This window comes from Somniosus microcephalus, chromosome 1 (assembly GCF_052327205.1).
Source record: "Somniosus microcephalus isolate GS21.2 chromosome 1, FLI_Smic_1.0, whole genome shotgun sequence".
NCBI lineage: Eukaryota > Metazoa > Chordata > Chondrichthyes > Squaliformes > Somniosidae > Somniosus > Somniosus microcephalus.
In genome coordinates, this window is record NC_140987.1 from 222,934,198 (window position 1) to 222,952,626 (window position 18,429).

Consider the following 18,429-nt stretch of genomic DNA (forward strand, 5'->3'; position numbering starts at 1 on the left):
GCACAGCAAGGTCCCACAAACGGCAATGTGATAATGACCAGATAACCTGGCTTTCTTTTTGTTATATTGGTTGTGGGATAAATATTGGCCAGGACACTGGGGATAACGCCCCTGCTCCTCTTCGAAATAGTACCACGGGATCTTTTACATCCACCTGAGAAAGCAGACGGGACCTCGGTTTAACGTCTCATCCAAAAGACGGCACCTCTGACAGTGCTGCACTTGAGTGTCAGCGTAGCTTTATGTGCGCAAGTCCCCTTACAAATGAGTAAGTGAGAGTGATAAAGTCAATTGATACTTGGATTAGTTATTTCTGAGTCACTAGCAATTAAATTTCAGTTTAGATAAATGTGGAACTGTACATTAATTGTATATACTTTGTCAAGATAATGTCAGTTATTCCATGCCAGCTCTATTATGGCTCCTGTAATTGAAGAACCGATGACCTTCCCGTTATCGGGTTGTAATGTAAATTACATTGTGCCGAACTGACCTACCCTTGATCTGAGCAGTATTTGCTATGAGTGGCAGCCTATGTATTGGCTGTTAATGAATATTTTGATAAAGTAACAAGGTATATGTTAAAATTTTATGACCATCTAAGAAAAATAGGTGGGGTTTTTTTTATACTCGGTCACGGTGTTCTCCAGTTTCCTTCTTTTGACTTTTCTCAATCAGATGACTCACGGCATGCTCACCACAGTCAATTCTGCTTTATAGGATACAAAAGCTTTATAGGATACAAAAAAGGAAGATGACTTGCCCCGTTCAGTCAACATGACTCCCTCGCGTGATGTCTAACTACCTTCCAGAGAACAGTATCGAATGGAGGTTTTTTTCCCTCAATTTATTTGCTCTCCTGCGGGCATTAACTCCGCTGGATTATTGTTCTGAGATGCCAGGCACCCTCCAGTGGTGGTTATTATAATATTCATATATAAGCATTGATGGTGTCCCATCAGCAGGCCATTCAAACTCGGGGCACATTAGACGTGCCTGATGATCCCTCTCACGCATAGTTGAAATAGCAGTTACTGGATAGCACTCGCACTGCAACCATTTTCTCCTGCTTAAAGCAGGAGCACCGAGGTCAATTGTAATGCCCCTCTCCACTGCCATAGCAGAGATTATATAACACAGTACAGGTCAGCATAGCTTAGTGTACTCGCTGGATAAACTTGCTGAGCACCTGAGGGAGCACTTTAAACCTTAATAAAAATGGCAAAATAAGGCCATAGGTTGACTGACCCCTTTCTGTGCTGTAAATGTCTATGGTTCTATGAGTAAAATATGCATTTGGTACTTAAATTTTAGTAACCGTAGCATTTGAAGTGATACAGGCAACATAAAGGGAAGGATTTGGACCCTTAAAATAGCCCATTTAAATAATAACATTGAGAAATGATAAAGCAGCTTTTTAAATATTTGCTATTATAGTAGGTGTGCTTGTGGACCTGTGTTTAAAAAAATATATATATATATCTTACAGGGCACGCATTATAACTGTGTATTTTGAGCGCAAGACTTTCCCAGGTACAGTGTAATATAGGTCAGATGTTGCAGGTACAGCTTGTTAAACACATACCAGGATTTGCCTTCCATAAATCAGCTCCCAGCTCCTCCCCCTCAGCTGTAACATGCACATTCCCAATCTCCTTGCATTGCAAACTAATATTCTACACTATGTACAATCCTTCCCACATCGCCCCCCCTAGTGGGTTCCTGTCAAAGAAAGACCAGCGTGTAATGATGGGAGGAATGAATTTACTGTCAAATTTTCTGTAACGTGAAGCAAGTCTATTAATTGTTGCACACTGCAGTTGTTAAGTATCCAAAATTCTGTAAAACTTCTAAAAGTGGAAATGTTCGATGTTTGCAGCTGATCCTCTTTAGTAGATGTATTTTGTGCCACTTGTTCAAGAGGCATTTGGAAGGGAGAGAAAAAGTGCTCATTATTTTTCTGGTGATCAGGTCACATGAATGGTGCATTTTGGCACGTTTGTGTTACTCGGTCATTTAGAAAAAATAAGGTCAGAGGGGAGCCGTGGATAATGGTAAGCAATTCTTTGTATGATAACCGTTAGAAGAATTGAGAACTCGAAAACATGCTGTCCAGTAAAAATCACTGATTAGACACGGGTGTGGGTACAGCCACACTGTTTTAGCTGCATGCACTAATTTTAGTAGAACACGCCTTCCATTCAATTCAGGTATATGTACTTCACACATATATTTACTTAACAAATACCATCATTCAGGAACCAAGGAAGTAAAGCACTGTGATTTAAAAAAACTTGCACACTCTGCTTTTTCTCAACATTTTACCAACAAACAAAAAGTAAAAATACACATTCGTACTCTTGAGTGAATGAGTATTCATGACCAATGATAATGTCTATTACTCATTTATATTTACAAATCAGAAATCCGATTCTTAACATTGGAATTCCCAGTTTGCCACATGGTGAGTGACGAACATATTGGACAACACTGCTCTAAAACATGTGGATGAGGCTGAAACCGAGGATGAACATGAAATAGTTAATAAACTAAATTTCTCCTCCAACTATTCACTAGGGAAAACATAAGGAGCATGTTCTCATCGTCAGAGGTAGTCCAAGTAGGGCTCACAATCAGAGGATAATCAACAACAACTTCAACATCCTGGGGGTCACCATTAACCAGAAACTTAACTGGGCCAGCCACATAAATACTGTGGCAACAAGAGCAGGTCAGAGGCTAGGTATTCTGCAGTGAGTGGCTCACCTCCTGTCTCCCCAAAGCCTTTCCATCATCGACATGGCACAAGTCAGGAGTGTGATGGAATACTCTCCACTTGCCTGGATGAGTGCAGCTCCAACAACACTCAAGAAGCTCGACACCATCCAGGACAACGGCCCGTTTGATTGGCACCCTATCTGTAGTGTATGTACCCGTCTACCTTTAAGAGAACTATTGTATGTAACCGTCCACCTTTAAGAGAACTACTTTAGGTGTTGCACTATTTTGTTGGCTTCTGTATACTGTAATACCGACAGTGACCACACCGGTATATAAGTGCTGTGTCAGGACTTATTGGGCAGATTCGCCCTGACCTTCGAATAGTAAAGTCCTGTTTTAAGTTACTCTGGTAGTCTGTGTATTAATTAACTAAACAACCCACAGACTTTACAGTGGCGACGAGTCCGATCGTACCCTGCGGCAACAATACTTCCGAAGCAGTTAATGAGCGTCGAGAAGAGGCAACCGCCCTCGTCATTCTGCTGGGAGAAAACTCGAGTCTGCAGAGCTGGAAAGGAGGAAGAATTCAGAGACAAAGACTTCCATCAGCAACAGGCACTGACTGTCCCTTCTGCCACGGTGAGGAGTGAGCCGATCAGCACGAGAAGCAAGCCGGCCACGGTGACTGAGTAAGGGAAAAGTAAAAAGAATAACCGGAGGATAAGGGCGGTGCACTCGACCACGGTCGAGGGGGAAAGGAGCCGGACAGAAGTCGGGCCCAGAGGCGCTGAGACTGGGGCAGCGTGGAGCAAGGAAGCTGCGGTACAGACAGGCTGGGGACGCAACAGCGTCGTGAGACAGCTAGACCACGACCGGCGAAAAAGGCCGGGCAGCGACCGAAGCCACGAAGCGCTGTGACCGGGAGCGTAGGCGCGGGAAGATATAAAAACTCAGCCGCAGCCGGGGAGGGAAGCACCGGACTGCGAGAGGGCTGGGAGGCGTGATTGGGAGCCGAGCGAGCGGGAGAGGCAGAGCCGACCAAGGGAGACTGAGCGAGAGCCAGTCCAGCGGCTGAAACTGTTCGCCGTCAACGGGGTGTACCCAGCGCCGGTTGCCCTGCCGAGAAAAGGGAAAGCACTGAAGCCGACGCGCAGGCTGTGAACCTGAAAGCCAGCGGCCGTCGCCCGTGGGGAAAGTGTACCCCTCCCGCCAGGGGAAGAAACGCGGGAAGCCGCCATTAGGCGGAGAAGAAGACAGAAGCGGGGAACCGCCATTGAAGTGGGCGGGGAGAGAAGATAAGCGCGGGAAACTGCCATTTTCGCGGGAACCGCCATCTTGAAGAAAAAAAAAAGGAAAATTTAAAGAAATAATCCGTGGTGTTATCAGGAAGAGAGGAAGATGCCTAAGCGTGGTAACATCAACGATTTTAATTCCGAGGTAGAAACACAAAAACGACTGCTCGAAGAGAACGATCTTACACTTGATAAGGCTGTCCTTATTGCTGCATCGAACGAAGCCGCAGCGAAAGGAACGGCGGAAATGCAGCTAAAGGCAGCGGCACTCAGTGTGCAGCAAATTACTTCGGGTACAACGAAATGCTATCGTTGTGGGAAGACAACACACGACCAGAACCAATGCTGGTTTAAAAACCAGGAATGTAGGAAATGTGGCAAGCTCGGTCACATAGCTAAGGTATGCCGGTCAGGAAAGAAGACCAACAATAATGAGTCACCACAAAAGAGGTACAGAAAGGTACATGAGGTGACTAGGAAGAGTCCGGAAGAACAGAATTCGGACTCGCACTCCAACTGCAAGGAACTGGATAGTCTGAGAATTCATAATGTGAGTAATGAAGCTGACCGACAAGCTAGCTGGATCACACTACAGATTGCAAAAGTCCAAGTGAAAATGGAAGTGGACACTGGATCGGCGTTGACGGTCATGAATAAGCATGATTATAAAGTGTTATTCAAGCATATTCCCCTACGGGATACGGAGCTAGTATTGCAGACATACACGGGGCACAAAGTATACCCCATCGGAAAGATAGAAGTCAAGGTGAGATACAAGGACAAAGATCACCAAAGGATGGACCTGTATGTGTTGCCTGAGGGAGGTCCACCACTTCTGGGACGGGAGTGGATCAGGAAAATAAAGATAGACTGGCATTCACTAAACACCATGACGGTAGATTCCGGAAAGGAAGATGTCAAACCTGAACGGTTGTCCAGAATATTGGACGAAGCTAAAGAGGTATTCCAGCAAGGACTGGGAACACTGCGAGGAATTAAAGCAAAGGTTAAGATTGCAGAACATGCAAGCCCAAAATTTTTCAAAGCCACAAGTCTACCTTACGCAATACGACCTGCTGTGGAGGCAGAACTGGAAGAAGTTGAACGATCAGGGGTACTGTCAAAAGTGGACTGGAGTGAGTGGGCCACGCCCATTGTTCCCGTCATGAAGTCTTCACCAAGTAACAAGCCAGGGGGACCGGGGAAGGTCCGCATCTGCGGAGACTTCAAGATCACAGTGAATCCGGTGCTTCACACGGTACAATACCCGCTTCCGCGGATTGAAGATATCTTTGCTTCGTTGGCTGGAGGGAAACACTTCAAGATAGACCTGGCACAGGCATACTTACAAATGGAAGTCGAGGAAGAGTCGCGTCAGTACCTCGCCATCAACACACACAGAGGCTTGTATCGTTATAATAGACTGGTTTTTGGGGTAGCTTCGGCTCCAGCAATTTGGCAGAGGGCCATGGAGCAGGTATTACAAGGAATTCCAAGCACGCAGTGTTACTTAGACGATATCCTGATTACGGGAGAAGACGAGGAAGGACACCTCACAAATTTGAAACTGGTGCTCACTAGGTTGAAGGAATATGGCCTTCGAGTTAATCGCAAGAAATGTGAGTTCTTCCAAAAACGGATCTCGTACTGCGGTCATGTCATTGACCGAGAGGGGCTGCACAAGTCACCTGACAAGATAGAAGCTGTCGTGAAGGCCCCCGCTCCGGAAAACGTATCACAGTTAAGATCATTCTTGGGGTTGATTAATTATTATCACAAGCTTCTGCCGAATCTATCCACGGTGCTGCATCCGCTGAACGCTCTGTTGCGGAAAGAAGTACCATGGAAGTGGAGTGAGGAATGTAAAAAGGCCTTTCGCAGAAGCAAGGCGTTGATTACCTCTGAAGAAGTGTTGGCTCATTTCAACCCAACGTTACCTCTTCGTCTAGCTTGTGATGCTTCCCCCTATGGAATTGGAGCAGTACTTTCACACAAGTTACCAAATGGCTCGGAAAGGCCAGTGGCATTCGCGTCCCGATCATTGACCTCCGCGGAGCGAAATTATGCTCAAATAGATAGGGAGGCCCTCAGCCTTGTGTGGGGCGTAAAGAAATTCAATCATTACCTGCAGGGCAAGAAGTTCACATTACTGACAGACCACCAGCCGTTGGTGTCCATATTCAACCCTAACAAGGCCGTTTCCACCATGACAGCGCAAAGGTTACAGAGGTGGTCCGTGTTACTTGGGGCACACCAATATGACATCGAATACAAAAGGTCCAAACAGCATGGGAATGCTGATGGGTTATCGCGCTTGCCATTGCCGATAGTAGAAGAAGCAACTACAGTGGACCGGGTAGAGATGTTCCACTCATCCATAGTGGAATGTCTACCAGTAACAAATTCGATGATCGAAAACGAAACAAGAAATGACCCGACTCTCTCACGAGTCTATGATTTAACGGTGGAGGGATGGCCAGCACAGGGCGAACCAACGCTGCCAGCATTTTCGCAGAGAAAAGAACAGCTGTCAGTGTGTCGAGGAACCCTGATGTGTGGATCTAGAGTGGTGATTCCACCCAAACTTCAACAGAAGGTGTTAAAGGAGCTGCACGAGGGACATCTGGGTGGAGTGAAAATGAAGAACCTAGCAAGAGCGTTTGTGTGGTGGCCAGGCATTGATGGGGACATCGAAGAAATCACTAAGAGCTGTCTAGGATGCCAGAAGGTCCAAAACGCGCCACCACAGGCTCCTCTGCATCCATGGGAGTGGCCCTCATCTCCTTGGCAAAGGGTACACATCGACTTTGCTGGTCCATTTATGGACTCAATGTTTCTAATAGCGGTGGATGCACACTCCAAGTGGCCGGAGGTAATAAAGATGTCCACCACCACCACGGAAAAAACCATCACAGTGTTAAGGACCATGTTTGCTAGAAATGGGCTGCCGGAACAGATCTGTTCTGATAATGGACCGCAATTTGTGTCTGAAGAATTCAAGAAATTCTTAAAGAGCAATGGGGTTAAGCACTACACGTCAGCCCCATACCATCCCGCCTCCAATGGATTGGCTGAAAGGTTTGTCCAGACCTTCAAGAAGGCCATAAAGGCCATGGGTAATGAAGCCATTAACTTACAACATAAGGTGGATAGCTTCTTGTTGGCGTACAGGAATGCAACACATGCGGTCACAAATCAAACTCCCGCCATGATGTTTTTTAATAGACGACTAAGATGCCGGCTGGATTTGCTTAAGCCAAACGTCAGAAGGGACTTAGAGAACCAGCAATTCCAGGGCATGAATGAAAGGCCAACTAGATCTTTTCAGATAGGTCAACAAGTTTTGGCCCGGGACTACCGTACCGAGAAATGGCAGCCTGGAACTATTGGAAAAAGGCTAGGGCCGTTGATGTATACGGTGGACATTGGGGACAGTATAATAAGGCGCCATGTTGACCAGATCATAGGGTCAGCCACAAATGGCCAACCTACTCCACCACCTTACACGGTTAATGTTGAGACAGCGATACCCAGAACACCTACCTCCGATCTGGTAATACTGGAATCAGATGAACCTGACACTGTCCTTCAAGCCGAATCGACCTTGCCAGAAGCACCTGCTACCCCGCCGGGAGTTACGACACCACCGAGGCGTTATCCGGACAGAGTCCGGAAACCTCCAGAGAGACTGAATCTGTGAACTGTCTTGCATAAAGTTGTATATATGTTATAATGTATGTTTAATGGGGAATCAGTATGTTGTAAGCTAAAAAGGGAGGATTGTAGTGTATGTGCCCGTCTACCTTTAAGAGAACTATTGTATGTAACCGTCCACCTTTAAGAGAACTACTTTAGGCGTTGCACTACTTTGTTGGCTTCTGTATACTGTAATACCGACGGTGACCACACCGGTATATAAGTGCTGTGTCAGGATTTATTGGGCAGATTCGCCCTGACCTTCGAATAGTAAAGTCCTGTTTTAAGTTACTCTGGTAGTCTGTGTATTAATTAACTAAACAACCCACAGACTTTACACTATCCACCACCTTAAATATTCACTTCCTCCACCACCGGCGTACCGTGGCTGCAGTGTGTACCATCTACAAGATGCACTGCAGCAACTCGCTAAGGCTTCTTCGGCAGCACCTCCCAAACCCGCGACCTCTACCACCTAGAAGGACAAGGGCAGCAGGCGCATGGGAACACCACCACCTCCAAGTCACACGCCATCCTGACTTAGAAGTATATCGCCGATCCTTGATCGTTGCTGAGTCAAAATCCTGGAACTCCCTAACAGTACTGTGGGAGTACCTTCACCACACGGACTGCAGCAGTTCAAGAAGGCGGTTCTCTGCCACCTTCTCAAGGGCAATTAGGGATGGGCAATAAATGCTGGCCTTGCCAGCGATGCCCACATCCCATGAGCGAATATTTAAAAAAAAACTTGCATTTATCTAAGTGAGTTTAACATCGATAAACTTCCCAAGGTGCTTCATAGAAAGCATAATCAGACAAAAATTGACACCAAACCAAAAGACGATACTGGAAGGGGTGATTCAAAGCTTAGTCAAGGAGGTAGGTTTTAAGGTGAGACTTAGAACTGGAGAAGTTTGGAGAGAATTATAGAGCTTGGAGCCTAGATGGCTGAAGGCACGGCTGCCAATGGTGGGGCAAAGGGATTGGGGGGATGGGTGCACAGGAGACCAGAATTGGAGGAACACCGATTTCTTGGAAGGCTGTAGGGCCGGAGCAAGTTATGGAGGGGTGAGTCCCTGAAGGGATTTGCACATGTGGATAAGAATTTTAACTAGGAAGCATTGGGAGACAGGGAACCAGTGGAGGTCAGCAAGCTCAGGGGAGATGGCTGAGCAAGACTTTGATGTGAGTTAGACTATGGGCAGCAGAGTTCTGGATAAGGTGAAGTTTGTGGTGGATGGAAGATGGGAGGCTAGCCAGGAGAACGTTGGAATAGTGGAGTCTGAAGGTAACAAAAGCATGGCTGATGGTTTTGGCAGCAGATGGGCTGAGGTGGGACAGAGACAGTCAATGCTAGGGAGGTGGATGCAGGCAGCCTTTGTGATGAAAAGTATATGGGGTCAAATAGGATGGTGAGGTTGCAATCAGTCGGCTTTGATCTGAGACGATGGCTGGGAGGAGGATGGAATCGATGGCAAAGGAACTGGGTTTGTGGTGGCGGCCGAAGACGATAGCTTCATACTTCCCAATGTTTATTTGGATGAAGTTGTTGCTCATCCAGGAATAGATGTCGGAGAAGCAGGTTTACAGCAGAGGCAGTGGCAGGTTTGAGAGAGGTGGTGGAGAGGTAAAGCTGGGTGTCATCACTGCATGTGAAGAACCTTATGCCAAGTCTTCGGATGATGTTGCCGAGGGGTAGCATGTAGATAAGGAACAGGAGGTGCCAAGGATAGTTCCTTGGACACCAGAGGTAACAGTGCAGGTGTGGGACGAGAGCCCATTGCTGGAGATGCTCTGGCTATGATTGGATAGGCGAGAGTGGAACCAAATGAGGGTAGTCCAACTGAGCTGAACAATGGCAGAGGGGCATTGGAGGAAAATGGTGTGGTTGACTGTGTAAAAGCCTGCAGAGAGGTCAAGAAGGATGATTAAGGATAGCGTACCATGATCACCATCACAGACAATGTCATTTAGGGCCATATCACTGGAAACCTGATTGGAGAGATTCAAACATGAGTGGTGGGAAATATGGGCATGGATTTGGAGGCAACATCCCATTTAAGGACTGTGGAGAGGAAAGGGAATTAGAGATTGGGTGGTAGTTTGCAAAGACGAGGGGTCGAGGGTGGGGAGTTTGAGGATGGATGTGATACCAATTTTGAAAGAGAAGGGGACAGTACCTGAGGAGTGGGGACCATTTGCAATGTTTGCTAGCATGGGGCCAGGAAGGGAAGTTGGATGGTTAACAATTTAGTTGGAGTGGGGTCGACAAAGCAGTAGGTGGGTCTCGGGGACAAGATGCACTCGAGCATGTAGGGAGGTAGAAGAGAAACTGGAGAAAGCTGCAGCATCAGGGCTAGGGCCGGGGGACACCTTGGGGGAAGATTAGCTTGGTGGGCAAGAGGAAGGAGGGGGGGATGTGGTAGATGCAGCTGAATGGATCGTCTCAATCTTGATGACAAAGAAATCTAGGGAAGGGAAAGGGGAGAGGCCTTTAAGGAAATGGTTTGTAGTGGCAAAAAGAAGCCGGGGCTTAGCTTTGCATTCCAGGATGATCCCTGCCCTATGGTTGAATCGCATGCCAGACAAAAGCATAGCCGCCAACATAAGGTAAAGAGACTAAAAAAGTTAATGCTCACAGTACAGTGCTGTTTGTTAAGAGAATATTTTTACCTCTACCCTGACTTCTTTGCTTTTGTCATTTTGGAGGCTGTGATTTTTGTAAATTACAGGCTTAATGTAGAGACTGGGTAGGAAAGGTAAAATCTGAAAGATGCCATAGTGCGGAAAACTAAAATAATGGCAACAGCATGTTGATGAATCAGTGCACTGTGGTAGAATCAGACTTTTTTCAATACTTGCATTTAAATAGAGCATAATCATGTCAAAATATCTGAGCTTCAGTGAATTACTGTTTAAAATACAATAACTTAAATAGCCAGATGCGATATCAACGCTCCATAAACAGCAACGAAATTAATGACCAGTCTGGGTTTTTTTTGAGTGATACTAGTTGAGGGAGGAAAGTTTGGTGAGGACATCAGGAGAATTCCCTGCTCCTCTGAATTGTATCGTGCGATCTTTAAGGTCTATTGGGACAGACAGGACCTCTGTTTTATGTCTCATCTGAAGGATAGCATCTCTGACAATACAGCATTCCCTCAGTAGAGGGAGTGTCGGCCTAGAGTATGAGACTTAATCGCAACCTTCTAACCGAGGGGGTATGACTGCTGCCACTGAGCAGAAATTTACTTTATGCTTAGAATATCCTGTTCTTTGTGCGCCTAACCTGTGGTATGCCTTTGCTGGAGGTGCCAAGTAGAGGCTTGACGCTCCTCTCAATAGGAGGTTAATCATCATCATTCCACCACCAACAACATCCTGGGGGTCACCATTGACCAGAAACTTAACTGGACCAGCCACATAAATACTGTGGCAACAAGAACAAGTCAGAGGCTAGGTATTCTGCAGCGAGTGTCTCACCTCCTGACTCCCCAAAGCCTTTCCACCATCTACAAGGCACAAGTAAGGAGTGTGATGGAATACTCTCCACTTGCCTGGATGAGTGCAGCTCCAACAACACTCAAGAAGCTCGACGCCATCCAGGACAAAGCAGCCTGCTTGATTGGCACCCCATCTACCACCGTAAACATTCACTCCCTCCACCGCCGGCGTACCATGGCTGCAGTGTGTACCATCTACAAGATGCACTGCAGCAACTTGCCAAGGCTTCTTCGGCAGCACCTCCCAAACCCGTGACCTCTTCCACCTAGAAGGACAAGAGCAGCAGGCGCATGGGAACACCACCACCTCCAAGTCACACACCATCCTGACTTAGAAGTATATCGCCGATCCTTCATCGTCGCTGGGTCAAAATCCTTGAACTCACTGCCTAACAGCACTGAGAGTACCATCACCACACGGACTGCAGTGGTTCAAGAAGGTGACTTACCACCACCTTCTCGAGGGCAATTAGGGATGGGCAATAAATGCTGGCCTTGCCAGCGACGCCCACATCCCATAAACATTTGTTAGAATCTATGCAAGAGCAGCACAGGATTTTGTCGGTGAGATCAAGAGTGGTACCAGCAGAGTGGCAGGCGGCAGCTCATTGGGAGAGAGAAAATAGTGACTGTTTTTGTTTAAAAAAAAATTTTTTTTTTTTTTTTTTTAAATTGGAGCCCGGGGCATGTACTAATACCCTTCCCACTCCCACCACTCTCCTCTGTTTAGTTACTTTGTTGGATTGAGAGAGAGCCTAATGTAACTTTGCTGTGCTTTCAAACTTCCCAGAAATTGTGCCTTTTTGAAGGATCATATTTTGCAGTAACTAATTTGTGCTTGTTAAACTGCTGTTCTGTGTGTCAATCTTTTAAAAAGCTATAGACAGTTTCCAAACGTAGAAATTGTGTAGGGAGGGAATGAACAGAGAATGCAAACCATGGGGGCGAAAGAGACACTGATAAGGGAGGGGGAGACTAAGAATGAAAGTCTGATATAAAATAGTGTCTTCTCTTCAATTTGCACATTTCATCAAAAAAGCCCATATGTGTTGGTTGTGCTACTAGTTGGTTGAGATTTTAGAGATTTACGGGCAGCTGTGGTCTAGAACCTTGCTGGATTTGCCTTAGGTAGTTGGAGAGGAATTTCCAATTTGCCACAAGTTTTTTTTCTCTTGTGCACCTCTCTCAGGAGACAATGGCCCAGAAATTTGGGTCGGGAGCTTCCCGTGGGTGTAAGCCCCCGACCTGCACTTACCTAGCGCGCCGGCCATTGTGCTGTGGGCCCGCGTGGGATTTCAATCCTGGGCTTGCTCCAACTGCCGGCGCGCAGTGCTTGCGTATCCCAGGGGCGCAGTTAGTTCGATGCGTCCCCTGGGATCACGTGGCCCATGGAGAGCCAATCGGAGCAGGGAAATTCCCATTCATAAAATTGACAGGAAGAGCTGTCAAAACTTATAAATACTGCGGGCCCCAAAACATCACTAAAACTTCAAAAAAAAAATTTTTAATCAATTTTTTAAAATAAACTAAATTACATGAAATAACTATTTTAAACAATTTAAATTTTTGAAAAAATAATTTTATTTTCTAACGGGGCTAAAAATAAAGTTACCTTGCTTTAAAGTATTTAAAAATAATAAACCTGTGGAAAAAATGTTTTAATTTTAATTAATTCACCACTTACCTTGTAAAAAGCAGGCCTTACACCTACTTTTTAAAAGTGTAACTTCTGGAGACTTACCTTCCCGGGAAAACCTGCAAAAAAAAAACATAAGTTCGGATGCGCACGCACTGCCTCTCCTGCACATGCGTTCGACCTCTGAACCCCTTTCAGGGGAACGGAAGCGCCAGTTTCCCGCGCGTGCGCAGTGCATGCAGGAAATCGGCACTTCCATTGGGCCTACGGGTGAGTAGCCCATGCGTACTCAGACGTGGAGACCCGAAGTTCTGAGCCAATGTTGTTAGGGGGTGGGTGGGCCGTGTGTGAGGTTGCGCCATTAGCTTAATGAAGCTGATGGATCTCTCACCTTTTCATATGTTTGTTCGAACCATGGAGGGGGTAGTTCCAAGGACAGATCCAGATATCGACAAAAATAATGGCTTTCCACTGCAACCAGAGCAATGTAGGTCAAGAAATTTACACTGGGCAACAAACTTGACAGAGAGATCTACACATCAGGAGTTGTTGGCACCGCAGTATTGTCGAAATGCCTTCATTGTGGCTCTGACACATGTAGCAGTCTGAATTCAACAACTAGTCATCAGCCCTGAAAATCTGATGAATGATCTGGGCTATTAATGTCCTGATGGGATAAGGTATGGTAGTAGTAGCCAAACTGGTAGCTTAATCAGCTCCTGGAGGGATTTTATTTTTGAATATTCTCTCCTGAATGCTCATAATAATTTCCAATTTTAACATTCTTATTTATACATGCAGCTCAGGAATGTGGGCCATTTTAGTTTAGAACACTCCTTTTCTGAGTATTACTTTAAATCCAATTCTGATCATCTTTTATATAGCTACATGTTACATAACTAACTTGTTCTATGCTCCATAAGAAATCAATTTCCCTCCAACGTACTCATGAAAGAATTTGTGTTACAGGCACTGGCATCATGTTCTTTCTTCATATAGGGTGGATAAAGGGGAACCAGTGGACGTAGTGTATTTAGACTTCCAAAAGGCATTTGACAAGGTGCCACACAAGATTATTGCTTAAGATAAAAAATCACGGGATTGGGGGTAATATTCTGGCATGGATAGAGGATTGGCTATCTAACAGAAGGCAGAGAGTTGGGATAAATGGTTCATTCTCAGACTGGCAATCAGTAACTAGTGGTGTTCCGCAGGGGTCAGTGCTGGGTCCCCAACTCTTTACAATCTATATTAACGATTTGGAGGAGGGGACCAAGTGTAACATATCAAAGTTTGCAGATGATACTAAGATGGGAGGGAAAGTAGTGAGTGAGGAGGACATAAAAAACCTGCAAGGGGACATAGACAGGCTAAGTAAGTGGGCAGAGATTTGGCAGATGGAATACAATACTGGAAAGTGTGAGGTTATGCACTTTGGCAGGAAAAATCGTAGAGCAAGTTATTATCTTAATGGCAAGAAACTGGAAAGTACTGAAGTACAAAGGGATCTGGGGGTCCTGGTGCACGAAACTCAGAAGGTTAGTATGCAGGTGCAGCAAGTGATTAAGAAGGCCAATGGAATGTTGGCTTTCATTGCTAGGGGGATAGAATATAAAAATAGGGAAGTATTGCTTCAGTTGTACAAGGTATTGGTGAGACCGCACCTGGAATACTGCGTACAGTTTTGGTGTCCATACTTAAGAAAAGACATACTTGCTCTCGAGTCAGTACAAAGAAGGTTCACTCGGTTAATCCCGGGGATGAGGGGATGGACATATGAGGAGAGGTTGAGTAGATTGGGACTCTACTCATTGGAGTTCAGAAGAATGAGAGGCGATCTTATTGAAACATATAAGATTGTGAAGGGGTTGGATCGGGTGGATGCGGGGAGGATGTTCCCGATGATGGGTGAAACTAGAACTAGGGGGCATAGTCTTAGAATAAGGGGCTGCTCTTTCAAAACTGAGATGAGGAGGAACTACTTCACTCAGAGGGTGGTAGGTCCATGGAATATGCTGCCCCAAAAAGCTGTAGAAGCTACATCATTACAGAAATAGACAGTTTCCTAGAAGTAAAGGGAATTAAGGGTTACGGGGAGCGGGCAGGAATTTGGACATGAGTCTAGGTTCGGATCGGACATGGCGCTGTGGGTAGCGGAGCGGGCCCAGGGGCCGTGTAGCCTGATCCTGCTGCTATTTCGTGTGTCTAATTCTGTTAGATTCAGGAGATGGTTCTGTGATAGTAGATTGGCGGTTAGGATCAGATCAGCCATGATATTGAATGGCGGAGCAGGCTCGAGGGGCCGATTGGCCTACTCCTGCTCCTATTTCTTATGTTCTTATGTTCAAGTTACTTGTACACTTAGAAAGACATTTTATGTGTTTGATTTTATTGCAGTCTGTACCTGTTCAAACTCGGAATAGCACCTCAGATCCAAGACTTACTGGGAAAGGTGGATTTTACAGGTAGATGTGTTTTTTGCCATTTTTTCCCAGAAAGGCTTCTATGAAAAAGAGATCGATTCAGGAAATTTCCTTGGTGATCACATTTTTAATGCAGTATGTAAAGTTTGTTTGATTTGATGACTTTGCATAGCTAATATGTAACCGTATCTTTTTTTCTTTCAGAGGAAGAAATAAGTAACATGCGCAAGGAATTAGAGAAGTATGGCATTCAGATGCCTGCATTCAGTAAAATTGGTGGAATTCTGGCAAACGAACTTTCAGTTGATGAAGCTGCATGTACGTATGTGGTTATTACAGGCTGTTGATAGCTTAAGTAAAAATAGGTAATTAAAAACAATGTGCAAAAGTATGTTCAATCTTGCATCTGAAGAATTGTCCCAGATGCTGAAACATTAACTATAGCTTGGTGCTTCTTTCTGTAATGGCAATTCAGTTGTAATAAAATGCCGAATTATGTTTGGTATGTGAAAATTCGATTAAATTCATTCAGATAGATTTTGGTTCATTGTCTTTAATGGCCTCTTTTTACTAAAATGCTTAATTCTAAATGCTAGTGTTTGCAAGTATATTAAAGCCACTCTATCACATTTTATGCTTGTGGTAAACCACTGTTTGTATTCCACTGTGTACATGCCTGGACATGCCTCGGCTGACTCCTCCCACAAGTCCTAGTATAAAGGTGACTGCTCCCCAGCCCTTTGTATTTCTGGACCGGTCGACCACTCGAGGCAGACCTTCATTCTTTTGTTAATAAAAGCCTTTAGTTACTCTCTTAACTCTCAGTCTTTTATGAGTAATTGATAGCGCATCAATGCTTATTTCAGTGTCCCTTGTTTCCTTCTCCAGTGCATGCTGCGGTAATTGCAATCAATGAAGCAATATCTCGAGGGATTGCAGAGGAGACCATAAAGGCTTTAACGAATCCAAATGCTATTTTAACTAATCTAGAGAACAATTCAGCCTGGGATTACCAAGAGAAATTATTTCAGGCCAAGCAAACAAAGCAAGAGAATGCCAAAAGCCAGGTAGGATATCCTGTTCAGTTATGGTGGTGAATGCATACAGCTGAGAATTCCAGCTTCTTGGAATCCGTGATTTCCAACAGCTGGAATAAGCTTTCCATTGGGAGGTTATTTTAGTGTTGTTGCAGGGTTGTTTGTGTCTAGATTTTAACATTTTCTACCGTTTTTGATAACATGTAACTACAGAATTCACTTTCTCTAAAATTAAAGATGAAATGATTACATATCTTGACTAAATAGCTAGTGAATTTTGGTGTGCTGTGCTTTGGATTACGAGGACATGCACACAGTCTGATGGTTTGTGAAGCACTGAACAGATGTGAGATCTGTAATGTCCGTGTGTAATTGAGACACGGACTGAAGAAGTTGGTTATAACCGGTGTTTACTGAATGGAGACAAAACTGGAACTACTATACAAAGTTACTACACAGGCTTATATACAGGGGTGGTCACTACTGGTACTGCAGTATACAGGGGCTGCAGAAGTTAGTTCCTTCTTCAAGGTACATACACTACAATTCTTCCCCTTTTAGCTAAGCAGTACATAACATTCGATTAATAATTAAATAACATATTTACAATTACAGTTGCTATACACATTAGCTGAAGTTAATCAATTATAAATTCAGTCTTTGAGGAGGCTTCCTGATTCTGTCCGGATAACGCCTCTTTGGGGTATCGGGTTCTTCTGGCAAAGTTGATTCGGGATCAACGTCGTTGTTTGGTTCGTCTGCTTCCAATATCACCGATTCGGAGGTAGATGCAATTGGTACTTCGGTTTCATCACCAGGTGTATAGGATCGTGGTGTAGATTTGACGTTTTCCAGTGACTCTAGAATCTGGTCAGCATGGCGTCTTACAATGCTCTCTCCAACGTCCACGGTATACATTAGAGGTCCTTGCCGTGTGCAGATCGTTCCTGGCTGCCATTTCTCTGTGCAGTAGTCCCGGGCCAAAACTGGTTGACCTATCTTGAAACTCCTGGTTGGCCTTTCATTCATATTCTGAAACTGCCTGTTCTCCACATCTCTTCTGATGTTTGGCTTAACCAAATCCAAGCGGCATCTTAGTCTTCGATTGAAGAACATCATGGCTGGAGTTTGGTTGGTAACCGCATGTGTCGCATTCCGGTAGGCAAACAAGAAGTTATCCACCTTTTGTTGTAGGGGTATGTCTTCATTACACATTGCCTTGATAGCCTACTTGAATGTTTGAACGAACCTCTCAGCCAATCCATTGGTGGCTGGATGATATGGAGCGGATGTGTAATGCTTAACACCATTGTTCTTTAAGAACCTCCGGAACTCTTCAGACACAAACTGTGGTCCATTGTCGGAGCAAATCTGTTCAGGCAGCCCATTTCTGGCGAATATGGTTCGTAAGACTGTGATAGTTTTTTCTGTGGTGGTTGAGACATTTTTATTACTTCTGGCCACTTTGTGCATCCACCGCAATTAAAAACATCGAGTCCATAAATGGACCAGCAAAATCAATGTGCACCCTTTGCCATGGAGATGAGGGCTACTCCCATGGATGTAGAGGGGCTTGTGGTGGGGCGTTTTGGACCTTCTGGCATCCTCTACAGCTCTTGGTCATCTCTTCGATTTCTCTATCGATTCCCGGTCACCACACAAACGCTCTGGCTAAGTTCTTCATTTTTATCCCTCCCTGATGACCCTCATGAAGCTCATTGAGCACTCTATCCTTCAATTTGGGTGGAATTACTACTCTGGATCCACACATCAAGGTTCCTCGGCACACTGACAGCTGTTCTCGGCGAGAATGCTGGCAACAGTGGTTCACCATGTGCTGGCCATCCCTTCACCGTTAAATCATAGACCCTGGAGAGTGTCGGGTCATTTCGTGTTTCCTTTTCTATGTTTGCATTCGTCACAGGGAGACATTCGACTATGGTCGAGTGGAATATCTCCACAGGATCCACTGCAGGTGCTTCTTCCACCGTCGGCAACGGTAGGCACGACAATCCATCAGCATTCCCATGCTGTTTAGTTCCTTTGTACTCGATGTCATATTGGTGTGCCCCTAGGAAAAGGGACCACCTCTGTAGCCGTTGTGCTGTCATTATCGGGACG

At 45.2% G+C, this 18,429-nt stretch overlaps 1 protein-coding gene across 4 annotated transcripts in view; it reads left to right on the forward strand.

The window, feature by feature from the left end:
* Window positions 1-18,429, forward strand: part of iqgap2 (IQ motif containing GTPase activating protein 2) — a 385,400-nt gene that overhangs the window by 204,600 nt on the left and 162,371 nt on the right. For 3 of the 4 annotated variants that reach the window (XM_085990677.1, XM_085990687.1, XM_085990695.1), the window contains 3 exons: window positions 15,246-15,313; window positions 15,476-15,589; window positions 16,160-16,338. In XM_085990677.1, coding sequence (XP_085846803.1) covers window positions 15,246-15,313; window positions 15,476-15,589; window positions 16,160-16,338 — 361 coding nt within the window. The remainder of the gene's footprint in view (window positions 1-15,245; window positions 15,314-15,475; window positions 15,590-16,159; window positions 16,339-18,429) is intronic. The other variant, XM_085990705.1, reaches the window with a different exon arrangement.